Here is a 12,041-nt window from a genome sequence, read left to right on the forward strand (position 1 = left end):
TAACGGTTAGTGCACTTACCTTCGACGAAAAAAGTTAAGGTTGAAATCCTGGCCGCGGGTGCACATTTTTGTTGACTCTGTAATGTGTTGTTCTGGTAAATCCGAGAACCGTGTTGCTAATTCAAGGTCCGAATGTTCTACACGCCGAACCATCTACGCCGATTGTTCCAGAAGTCCTTGCGTGTACATAAGAAAGAGGCTCCGCGTGGCGAGCCGTAGTCAGTCTTGCCCCAGCGTTCGATCCCGCTGTTACGCCGACTTCGACGCCCGCGACATTCTGTTGTTATCTTCTGTTTCCTTTTAGGTTTTGGGCACAAGTTCGCCCCATTAAACGTTTCAGTTTCCTCAGTCATTCTTTGCTTCGTCACCTCATGATTCGCGACAACATTTCCCGGTGGATGTGTTTTGGTGTTTTCTCCGCGATGGCAATTAACGGCACGTTTGCGACGGAGAAAGACTATATAGTGAATATCAATTTAGATTTCCAGTTTTTATCTTCAATTTCATGTACAATTACGTTTGCTAGGCAAATAGATAAATATTTTGCAGTTCGTTAGCACAACACACGATGACTCTGTGTTGGCTTATTTTCAAAATTACATGTTTATAAAGCCATATTCGTTAGAAAATTAGAATGTTATAACTCTGGAAGCAAAGTGTTGTGTAAGAATAACTAAAAAAAAAAACTTACAGCTTAGAGGCTGTAACATAATGTTTTATCTTGGCTGCCGTAGGAAAGGTCAATTATAGGAATATGTTCGATAGACGTGTAAGAACATATGAAGGGGTATCAGAACGTACATAGCTTTACTCAAGACTTGTGTAATATTTATAAATTATGGTATGTTTACATGACAGACCGCACAGTTAAATATTATTTGTGCGATAGGAATTTTACTTGTGTTCCCATATTTTTATTGTAGATTTGAAAGCGCCTATTTCTCATCAAGTATGATCCAAAGTCGTTTTTGTTTTATCTTTGACAGAAAACAGTACAATTAGGAAAGCATATTCCAGAAGATATTCGTCCAAGTTAAAAACCTGCGCAATTTTACGGTAAAAGTTAAGGTCAATTAAAAAATTCACTACATGTGTTTCAGGAATCCAGCGCAATCGAAAGCATTCCCATGGATGAAGCAGACATTTACGACAGCTATAAGAAGTATTACACAAAAAAGAGACATCATCTGGGCTGTCCGGACGCCGCATTCTATGTCACAATGTAATTATGTTTTATTATATCATGTTCCTGTTCATGTTCGTTCATCAATTATTAATAAAACAATAATATTTCTTCTTTTTGTTTATGCTGCCATCTACATCTAAGCAAAGTTGACAATCATAAAAAGCTGCGCTTTCTTTTGAGCCCCATATTGTATTGGCAGGAATTAGACTCTTTATTCTTTTTGTGCTACCTCACTTGTCGCTAACCAGAGCTTACAGACAGATATCTGTACTGTAATTATAAAAATGGCCACCTACAATATCAACGTCTAGTTAACGATTGATGCACATCACATTATATCTCTGGCGATATTGTATTAAAGGGACCATGAAACGATTTTCAAATGGAATTTTGTCCACCGCACGTCGTAAGGGGTGTGAAAAGAAAACCAAAAAACAAACATAGAGAGTCAGAAAATCTTTTCGCTACCAGACTTTTAAAAGAAAAACGGGCTCTTTTCTAACTTTTATCCCTCGAAAGCTCTCTCCCTTTTCAATGCGATGCCTCCGCGGTTCCACTGCACGTAAGGCAAATCCATATCGCCTATTGGATCAGAGCCTACCTCACCAGCACCTCGATCATATAGCCGGCGAACGTTCCTTAATGCTTTTGTTAAATTATATTATAATCCACATGTTGTTGAATAATTAGCGACGTGACGGAAATTATCGAATTTTGTATTGCTCGGAGCAGGGATGGGCAAAATACACGCAAATATGTATCGAAATACAAATACAAGTTACTTCGTCAAAAATGTATTTAATTACAAATCTAATTACATTTCCAAAAAAGCATTTAAGTACAAGATACGAATGCAACCAAATGTATTTGGTTTCCTCCACATACTTTTCCAAATACATTCCTCAAAACTTGTGTCAGCGACTTCAGGGCACCTGCAACGGGTTTCTGGGTATCTCATTTTATTTTTGCATCGCACACTCGGGAGTTAGTTTGCGAGGCTGTAGTAACTTAATAAAATATAATCACAAAAAAATGTAATCAGCTTGGACGTAACAGGTGAAAAAAGTACAGAGCTTCAAGCAGCTTTTTTTGTCGATTACATTTTGGTATAGTCCAACAAAGAGCCGAGACGATCAAGACGCGCAGCACTAGCTAGTGAATTTTTTTATTGTTGCAACTCACACCAGTTAAGAAAATCTGGACGACCCGCGCATTTAGAATGTTCCAGGCAAAAATATGGATGGAAATCAGGCTGGAAAGCATCACAACTTGTCACGGGCACTTATTTACCCACTCTGCCTGTGAACGTCGATTTCGTCACTATTCTTGCCCTGGACTAGCACCGTAATCACAAAGTCACGAAACGCTTGTGCTTGATTGAGAAACACTGCATTCAATGCAGAACGTAGTTTTCTTCCTGCTCTAGACAGTGACAATAAATTTGAGGGATGTATTTTCCCCCACAAAATTGTATTTAATTACAATTGTATTTGAAATGCCCATGTTTTACTATATAAAGTCACACATCAGACACATTACCCAATTTTTAATTAAATACAAATGCAAAATACGCAAAGTATTTGAAATACATATTTCAAATACTTGTATTTGAAATACTGCCCATCCCTGGCTAGGAGCTATGTGCCATCTATCGTGTGGTAAACGAAGCAAGAGACAGCGCCTATGCATAGCGGCCTGTCTGCTGAAAAGCGTGCCGTAGGTGGCGATGATCGACGTAGTCGGCGTGGTAGAAGCTCATCGTTTCGCGCAGTGCGCTATCCTTGACTGAATTCTCGTCGCGTGTCGCAATGCTAACCGAACACGTCCTAGAAGAGAAGATTCGTCTACTCGTGTGGTGATGTTGTGGCGGCACCTTCAAGACAGCAGAATCGCTCGTGCCGTCGTCTTTGTTTACTTCGACTACACTAGTGCTATCTTAGCATTTGTCTGTTCGAACATCGCCCCGATTTATTATTCTGCGCATTCCATGCGTGTGATCAAGTTCAAGATATTACTGGTGCGTACTGTATTTAGGGACGTGTATGAAGGCTGCGAATTTTGACGCGTTTTCATCACCCGAGAAAAGTTTTGGTGTTAGCATTCTTTCAATAATTGCAACGTCTATGTGATCACGAAATCATATTTCTACGTTGCTGCTAAAATTACAATTTTTTTTTTGCAATCGCAGAAAAGGCGTGTGGCGATATTCGTTCGATCAGTAAGGTCGTGTTTTAAGGTCGTGTTTGTCCAAACGACGTACTGCATATTTTTCTTTTCTTTTTTCGTGCACTTTGCCCTGCGAGCCTATCCTGACAAAATAAAAGTTAATAAAACTTGAGCCCCTTGAAAACTATGTGTATTTTTTGCTACGCCAGTAAGTGACTGCGCGTCTCCTTCTTTTGAGAGATACCGCGGAAACTGCTGTCGTGCTGACGACCTGCTGCGCGTTGTACCAGTGTATGGGACCAGTCTCATGCTATCGCTGTAGCGCAACATATCGATTTAAATTTCGCTCAGCTGCGATATGTCCATGGCTATCGCGGTGATGAGAGGCGCCAATTCAGAAAATATGTCGGTGGCATTGGCACCATCAGAGCAGTAAAACTATGGTGCCTTGAACGCGTCTCCGATTGGTGTGTTTACCGCCTCCAAAAAAGTGGTCCGTCGATTTCCACCCGATGACGTCATAAAAGTATCATGCTGTCGCCGGTCGCGATCCTGGCAGCGTCCCAACAGCTGTGGTATATGCGGCAGGTGCCTGTTCCGCTGCATGTCGCTCTCCAGTGTGGCAGTCCACGGAAGCTTCCGCAGCCTAAAGTTGGGACGCCGTGACGACAGCGAAACTCGCGTTCGGTTGTGTTACTCGCAGCCTTCTCGTTAGCATTTTTACGACTAACCGCCAGGTTCGCGACATGCAACAGCAGGACACGTAGGCTTCTGTGACGTCATTTGTTGCCACTCCGGGACCCCTTGTGATGTATGGTCAGTACAGGACGCTAAACACACCAGTCGAAGACGCGTTCTGGGCACCGTAGTAAAACCCTGTGGTAAAACCTACCGGCACACTGCCGGCTCGCCGCTAACGCTCCTATTCTCCTGCTGCTGAGAGAACTTCCGCTTCCGGTCAGAGCGCACGTAACGACCGTCAAAATTACGCTGCGGCTTGTTTTGCGGTGAGTTGGAGAGAAAGAAAAACTCGATATTTAAATAATTTTTCGTGTAAAAGTTAATAAACCGAAACGAAAACAGTGAACATTAAAGGTTCAATGTAAAAGTTATTTGGCAACAGTAAAAAGGTCATTTCATGGTCCTAAGATGTACGCTTCTATTTCTTTTTACTCCTAAAACGGGTCGAAAGTGTTTTTGCCACACGCGAACCTAAGGCAGGGTGGCTGGGCTTGTGTAAACCACTGCTCGAAATGCGGTTTGTTTAATATGCACTGCAAAAGCCTTGTGGTGCTTTTTTAACTGGTATTGGCGTGATCTGTTGCTTGTTATTGTAATAACAAAAAAAAAAGTAATTTCATGGTCCCTTTAATTTTGAGCGTGCCTATGTTCTGTGTGTTGGTTTTCTCTTCCGCTCTCAGCCACTTCGCGGAATACGTGGCGAGGCGGCGGCCTAGAAATCCCCAGGTGGCTTGTTCGAATCCCGGCCGAGGTTTCCCAATCTGACTGAGGATTTTTGCGGAAAAGTAGAAGTACTTGTTGTTGAACTATTTGGTGATGAACATTTTGAACCATGGTTAACAACGCTAAAAAGACGAATACAAGAGAGAATACAAACACGGGAAACGTTAGCATGTGTCAGATATGATGCGTGGGTTTGGCACGTAGGACACCCAAATTTGGCTTTGATCTCTTTTGGCCAGAACAGCAGTGGAGAGAGGGGGAGGGGAAAGGGGGGGGGCGGATTTGTGTTGTCGGCATTTTACTTTTGTTTCTAGTTGGAAAATTGTTAATTAGGGCTGGGGGAATAGCGGTTCGAATGGAATAGCGCAGCGTCATTCCCAGCCTCAACATGGTAACCAGAGTCCCTATGTAGTCGGTTTCACCAGCACTGCGAAGTTTATGGATGAGGCAGAGTTCTTCGATTCGAATTGCTATTCGCCAACCCCTATAGTGTTCACTGCTAAATACGATTAACGTGCGTGTTTTATTTCAGGAATTATTTCATGGAAGATGTTGTGGACGAATGTACGTGGTTTGGTGAGATGTGGAAATGTTGATGATTTGGCACTAATGACACTGGAACAGGGAATGTGTCCTCGCGTAAACATTATTTGCACATCAAAAAAGTGAAAGCCGTTTACAACTCCCTGTAACGCCGAATCGGAGCGCAGCTCTTGAGGAGGAGGAGGGAAGGGTACTGAGGGGAGGGTAGACTCCTCCTCCTTTTCCTCCTTCTCCTCCTCCTCCCCTCATTCTTGAATATGCTCCGTGGGGGTCACCTGACCTCGGGGGGACGGGGTCACGTGACCTCGGGGGAGGGTCACGTGACTTGGGGAGTCACGTGACCTTGGGTGTCACGTGACCTTGGGGGTCAAGTGACCCTGAAAGAGGGGTCACGTGACCTTGGGGGGTCACGTGACCTCGCGGTTACGTCGACGGCGACGTCGACGCCGCTCAAGCCGGAAACAGGCGCCTAAAAGCTGCGCTCTAAAAGGAAAAGACCCACACCTCCTAGAAAACAATACCTACTATTTTACAAGCAACAATATATTTCATTCGGCTGCTTTGAATTAGACAGCGCATGTGCCTACAGAGCCAACTCTTCCACGAGTGGTATGGACACATCGCGTCCTACCGAACGCACACGCATCGCGCTGTCCTCACCGCCGCGCAGTCGCACGTGTCCGAAGGAGAAGACTGCCTATGGCGCACTGAGATACTAGGTTCACCAACATAGCAGTGACGGCTTCCTCCAGTGCCGCTGGAGTATTTACGACGATAAATGGCAGCAGTCACCGCTCCCAATCGATAAGGAAAACTCTAGGGCCCGTTTGCTCGAAGCCGGTTAACTTATTCGCGGTTAAAAGTTAACCGCCCTTCCCTGCTAGGTACGTACAGGTCCCGTCAAGTAAAACGGAGCGCCGGATCGGTGACCGAACTGCATCGCCGCGCTATCTAGCAGCGCCGGCTGGAACTGATAGGCTACATCTGCGCATGCGGACGTGCCTTCCGCTGGGGCCTCCGTTTTCTTCTTCCCACCCACGCGTAATCGGTGGTTCGAGCGGCGCAACGCTCTTCCTAAAATCGACGCCTGGTAGCACAAGGGGCGGTGCTCGTCGACAACACTCGCCCATCTCTCACACGTGCCTTCGGTGTTATCTCCCCGTGCGAGCCCGAGCCGAACACCTAGCGGTGTTTATCGGAACACTGTTTGGCAGCTCGAGACGGCATTAATGCGAGGATCAAAAAAGAAAGACGGAGGACACCGCGAACGGCACGCGCGCATGCGCAGGCGGCATCTATCAGTTGCAGCCGGCGCTGCTAGATAGCGCGGCGATGCAGTTCGGTCGCCGCTCCGGCGCTCCGTTTTACTTTGACGGCACCTGTACAAGTACCTAGCCAAGTTTGACGAGGGCTGTATGAGCGATAGCTCTGTGTTTTATTATGGAATGGTAGCTGGTGTCACCTACTGGTTTGTTGCGAATGTAAGTGTCTTCCGTGGAAAAAATTCCCGAAAAGGAGGGACCCAAAAACGCGCGCTACCGGGTTTTCGCGACGCTGCGCGGCATACATTTGAGCAGACGCATTTTTTGTGGCTCGTGGTACAGATATTGGGTAAGGTAAAACTATGTTCACCCTTCTTTGGAAAATTTCGAAATGCTTGGCTGTCTGGATTGGAGACAAGCCTCGTTGAAATTTCCTTCCAAGTTCGAAAGAGGACGACGAAGTTCAGTCCTATAGAAACGATAAGAAGTGAGCAGTGAAAGCCGGGCGGTACACCGGCAGCATGGTTGTCCAGCATGTAAGGACTGTAAATAACACCATCATAGATTGAAAAACCTGTGATTAGGCTCCAGTGAAAATATACCCATTTGTAAATTACTCAAGCATCGAGGAGAACGCTGGAAGTGTAATCAAACCCCTAGTAAAATATTTGGTGTAATTCTACGGTCCGCGCGCGCTGGCCTTCCCCTCATAAAAGAATCGAAGTAAATAATCATAACAAAGCTTTGACGAACGCGCGTGCAAGGCAAAATTTCTTTCCGGCTTTTTGCTTTAGAACAGTTACTACTGCAGACGTCAGCACGTGCAGCGCGTGTAACTACGCTCGTAGCATGCACAACCTCGGTGCTTGGGAAATTTAGCAAAAGTTCTATTGGGACGCTGTCTGCTTTTGTGTGCTATCAATACCCGGCCGATTGAGTCAAGGCAATCCACTCTCCAAAGACGTTGCCATGCCGACTATTATCGCGTTCATTTAGGCTTAGGAATGGCCAGAAGCGAAAGACTATCTAAAACATGTGGCGCTGTCATTGCTCGTGCTTTACGATTAAGTGAGGTAAGGCAAAGCGAAAGCCCCTTGCACCATTCATTGCTGACTAACGCGCCCGATATTGCAGCTACAACAACATATTAGTTCCAGAGCGAGCGGCGCTCACTCACCGAGGCGCCGGCATGTTTTCCCGCCGTCCTTTCTCTGGCGGTCACGTGACCTAAAATTGTCCCTCGTAGGGAAATGCGGTTAACTTCTAACCGCGGTCAGGGTTAACCAGCTTCGAGCAAACGGGCCCAGAGATTGCGGCATGTGCAGCGATTCCAACCACGCAAAGCCTGTTCACTCTAAAACAAAAAAGGGAATATTCCTCCACCCCTTGTCACATATTCGACACCCCAAGACTTCAGTTGGATGTACAGCGAACTGACGTGGTACTGACGCTACCAAATTTTACGAGCGGCTTGATAGCCGAGTTTTACAACTTATTAAAATAGCTGATAAAAGTGTGTCTGATTGCAAAAAAAGTTATCGGGGTTTTCTTGGCTCAACTGCGAAACCTCTTTGTTTTTTTGTTTTTTTTTTGTATACTTTTATGAGTACTTTAGCTGTTTAATGTGTTATATCGCACTGTCATCAACCTTCTCGCAAAAGTTGGAGCAGTCAGTTCGACGTCAGCGCGCTGCACGTCCAACTGAAATTTCGGGTGTCGGATATGTGAAAAGGTTGTAAGAGTATAACCACTTTTTTAGGGTATTCGCGCCAATGCCATTAGATATTTGCGGTGTAAATTATGTTCCCTAGTTAGTCATTTGACAGCGCTTACGTCACTTAAGTTTGTTGACTTATCTACTTGAAAATTCTTGGTCTACGCGCCAGAAGGCGGAGCGACGTCTCAATTTCAATAGGCATTATGGCGTCGCTCCACAACTAAGATCTCCAAAACATGCGACAAATCGGGGCTAAAACACAGACTTTCAAATCTCGCAGTGTAATAATTTTGACAACTTCTTTAAAGGAGCTGTGCAATGATTTTAACGTTGAAAGGTTTTGCATCCTATACTTTTGACATTGTTTATCTTGTCACAAAGGACAGAAAACACATCTCCTTCCTTCGAAATGTTGTGATTCCGCCGCGTAATCGCGAGGAAAAAATGAGAATATTCCCCGACCTGCAGCCACGAGCGGCGGCCATGAGAAACACGCGACGTGACGTCGATGGGGGTCTTGTAGAAAGATAGCAAGTTGTGCGAATACCTGCATGATAAAAGGTAACTTTTCTATAAATCTTGTCGTTCCAACATAAATATAAATGAGTCAAAAACCTGGTGCCAGCGACAAAAATTTTATTATACAGAGTTTTAGTGGCGCCATCTATCCTAGGTCCACAAAACCGTCAGCTCTATCTGCTACCGTGAACAGCCGCCAGAAGCCGGACGGGCATGGCAGGACCCGGATGAGACTCTCCTCCTTTCACCATATTTCGCGCTGCGCCAAACCGGCACGTGGTCACGCGGTCGCGAGCGAATGAGTTCTCGCTGCTCACGGATGGCTCTAGAGAGAGACCTTCACCGGAACCCCGCGCGACCCTCCTTGACGTCACAGCGCACGTGACTCGGAAGATGGTGAAGTAGTTGAGAGGTGCCGGAAACCTCAATCTTTGTCCATTTTTAAAAGAAAAACTAGGACATGCAAGCAAAAGCGATTTTTTGTTCTTTACTTCAGAAGGTCGAGACACCAACTCCCAAATTATATAAGAAAAGCACTGAAACTGTCGCACAGCTCCTTTAAAGTCCCTAGAAATATCTTTTCTTCAAGTTCAGTACCAACTAAAACTTTTGCCTCCAAGAACAAAAAAAAAAAAAGGTTTTTCTAATTTTTATATAACTTTAATAAGAAAGAAAACAGTCGTTCGACTTATTGAACATTTCTGCAAATCGGAAGTATAAAGAGACACGCATAGATGGCATATTCTCCAAAATGAATTCAAAATATAAATATTGCATCGTAGTGCCCTGCATTATATTAGTTGGAAAACAAATCAGATTGCCTTCGTGCGATTAATGCGTCATCGGTTTTAGACTAGAGCACAATGCTTCCGATCAGCCTGCTCGAACAAATATTAACCGTCTGATTTCATTCTAGCTACGACGGAGGTCGGAGGCCTGTGTGGGAACGCCAGCATGGGAATTTTCTACGATGACGGAGTTTCCTTTCTGGGAGTTCATGCACTGAGTCGTGAGCTGGCTTTCCTGTACGTTTTCTCTCGCAAAGTGGGCTGCATTGCATCCATCTTTTATTTGTTCTTGACGGCCCCTTACTCATTCAGTGTTTTGTTCGAGGCTTAAACAAATGGTTTCTAAGCTATAGCCATGGACATTTTAAGCACCTATGAAGTTGCGAGTCGGGAGCGTCTTATCATTACGGTACAAGTCGATAAAAAGCGCAGACGAACAAATTGTGACACAAAAAGCGTGAACTTAATGACTCCCACCCTGCACAATGGCCCGAGACCACCAAGGCACCTGATCACGCCTGTCGGGGGGTGCACTGCTAGCGTCAAAATGCAATCTTGACTGCGTTTTTTTAAGTTGTCGGTAACTGTAGACCTTTCATGCCTACATCGGTCCCCAGAAATGCAGTTCCCATATCCGAAATGCGAGACAAAAAAACAAAATATTACAATCTGGCACAATGGACATTTTGCTGAATTACCTGAGCATAAACAGGAATGCCGGGAATGTAGGTACACGCGCTGGGCGTGCTGGCGTCTTGAATTGAATTGGTTTTATATAGACACTAGGTCAAGGGTAACAGGACAAAAGGCAGATTATCTGTGCCTGACGTGGTCCTATCACCCGTTTACAATGCTCAGCAGGCGAAAACAAGAACAAGAAAAGAAACAGCAAGAAAACAAGAACTTCAGCTTTAACTGTTCGAAAACCAAAATCTAAAACAACTAGCACATCGCACACGCACCACCGACCCCTGATTTCGGTTATATACCTCGAATATTTTCTATAGGGAAGGCAAGCACGTGCAGCGCTACGTACCTACATTCCCAACATTCTCTTTGATGCTTGGGTAATTTAGCGAAAGGTAACATGAATGAGCAAAATTCGCAAATAAAACGTGAGTACTTTCCAATAAAGTGACGTTAGAAGAACGATGTTTTCCCGCGCATATTGAAACTGCTCCGATTCAAGGTAGCGACACTAACGTACAGAAAGGTTTATAGACATTTTCACTGTGTATGTACACCAGTCGTGTTGATCCCCCCCCCCCCCCCCCCCCCCCCCCGCCCCCCCCCCCCAAGAGACTTTGGGTCGCACCGTTTCGGCATGCTTTCCGAGCCTGGTGATGGAAAAAAAAACATTTTTGACGATGAAGTTCTACACAACTCATGAACTTTGGGATCTAGAAAAGTCCTTCTGCTGTGCTATGCGCCGAGAAACGGAGGGGAAAGGAGGAGACGAGAGCGCAAGGGGGACGTTAGAACGCCGAACTCTGGTTGATATCAACGAGATAACCCAGGAACTCTAAATGTTTTGTCTAAGGGGCCGCAATCTCAAAAGCGATATGCCGCAATCTCAAAAGCCCAAAAAAAAAAAAAAAGAGGAATTGTAATTTAAGATTAACAAAGTAAATAAATCTTGATATTTATTTAAACACATACATTAATGTTAGAGCATGTATTAAAAAGAAAAAAAAAAACCTAAGGTGGATGAATACGTATGCATCAAATTAAAATTTAATATTTAGGTAATGATGGCATTACACAACACGTATGACCAAGACAACTCGCCCGGCATAAATCAAAGAGCATGGGCACCTTGCCGCATTCGTGCAGTGCAAACGACTAATGAGAATTATAAAACTAACTCTACAACATCAAATAGTTGCGACAGAGGACACTAAGCGCAATGTACACGATAACGCAATGGAATTTTTACATAGACAGACATGAAGCAGGGGACTAAGAATGGAAATGCTAGTGATGACAATTTTGAATTAATTATATGGCGAGAAGACCCGTGTTACGATGCAGTTTCAATAGTTCTTTTTGGTATCTTCGTTTGCGCAATTGGAGCGTGTCGAAAGAAGGCGACGAAGGGTTTCCACGCCGAAGCGCCATTTTACCTCTTTTTACTCTTTTGCTAAATAATAGCGTGCAATCGATCCCTCCGCTACTGCAGTCAGGGTTCATCAACCTCGACCCCGGCGTGGCATCTGTAGACGGGGGCACATCGCCCCCACAACTCCAGACCGCAACCAACGGACGGACCCATTCAGTGGAGGTGTAGTCATTACAAATGCTATATATATTCTTATTTACATATTTACATTGAAAGTTAAATACGGGTCAGTCTGAGGGAACGAAGATCCATGGCTGGTTGCTGCATCTCGACCGGC

The 12,041-nt window shown here is 44.8% G+C and overlaps 1 protein-coding gene across 1 annotated transcript in view; it reads left to right on the forward strand.

The window, feature by feature from the left end:
• LOC8034019 overlaps positions 1-12,041 on the forward strand; it is a 55,614-nt gene that overhangs the window by 26,537 nt on the left and 17,036 nt on the right. The window contains exons 5-7 of the mRNA XM_042293972.1: positions 1,101-1,222; positions 5,349-5,380; positions 9,774-9,882. Of these exons, the coding sequence (XP_042149906.1) occupies positions 1,101-1,222; positions 5,349-5,380; positions 9,774-9,882 (263 nt within the window). The remainder of the gene's footprint in view (positions 1-1,100; positions 1,223-5,348; positions 5,381-9,773; positions 9,883-12,041) is intronic.

This window comes from Ixodes scapularis, unplaced genomic scaffold (assembly GCF_016920785.2).
Source record: "Ixodes scapularis isolate PalLabHiFi unplaced genomic scaffold, ASM1692078v2 PGA_scaffold5__190_contigs__length_132052651, whole genome shotgun sequence".
Taxonomy (NCBI): Eukaryota; Metazoa; Arthropoda; class Arachnida; order Ixodida; family Ixodidae; genus Ixodes; species Ixodes scapularis.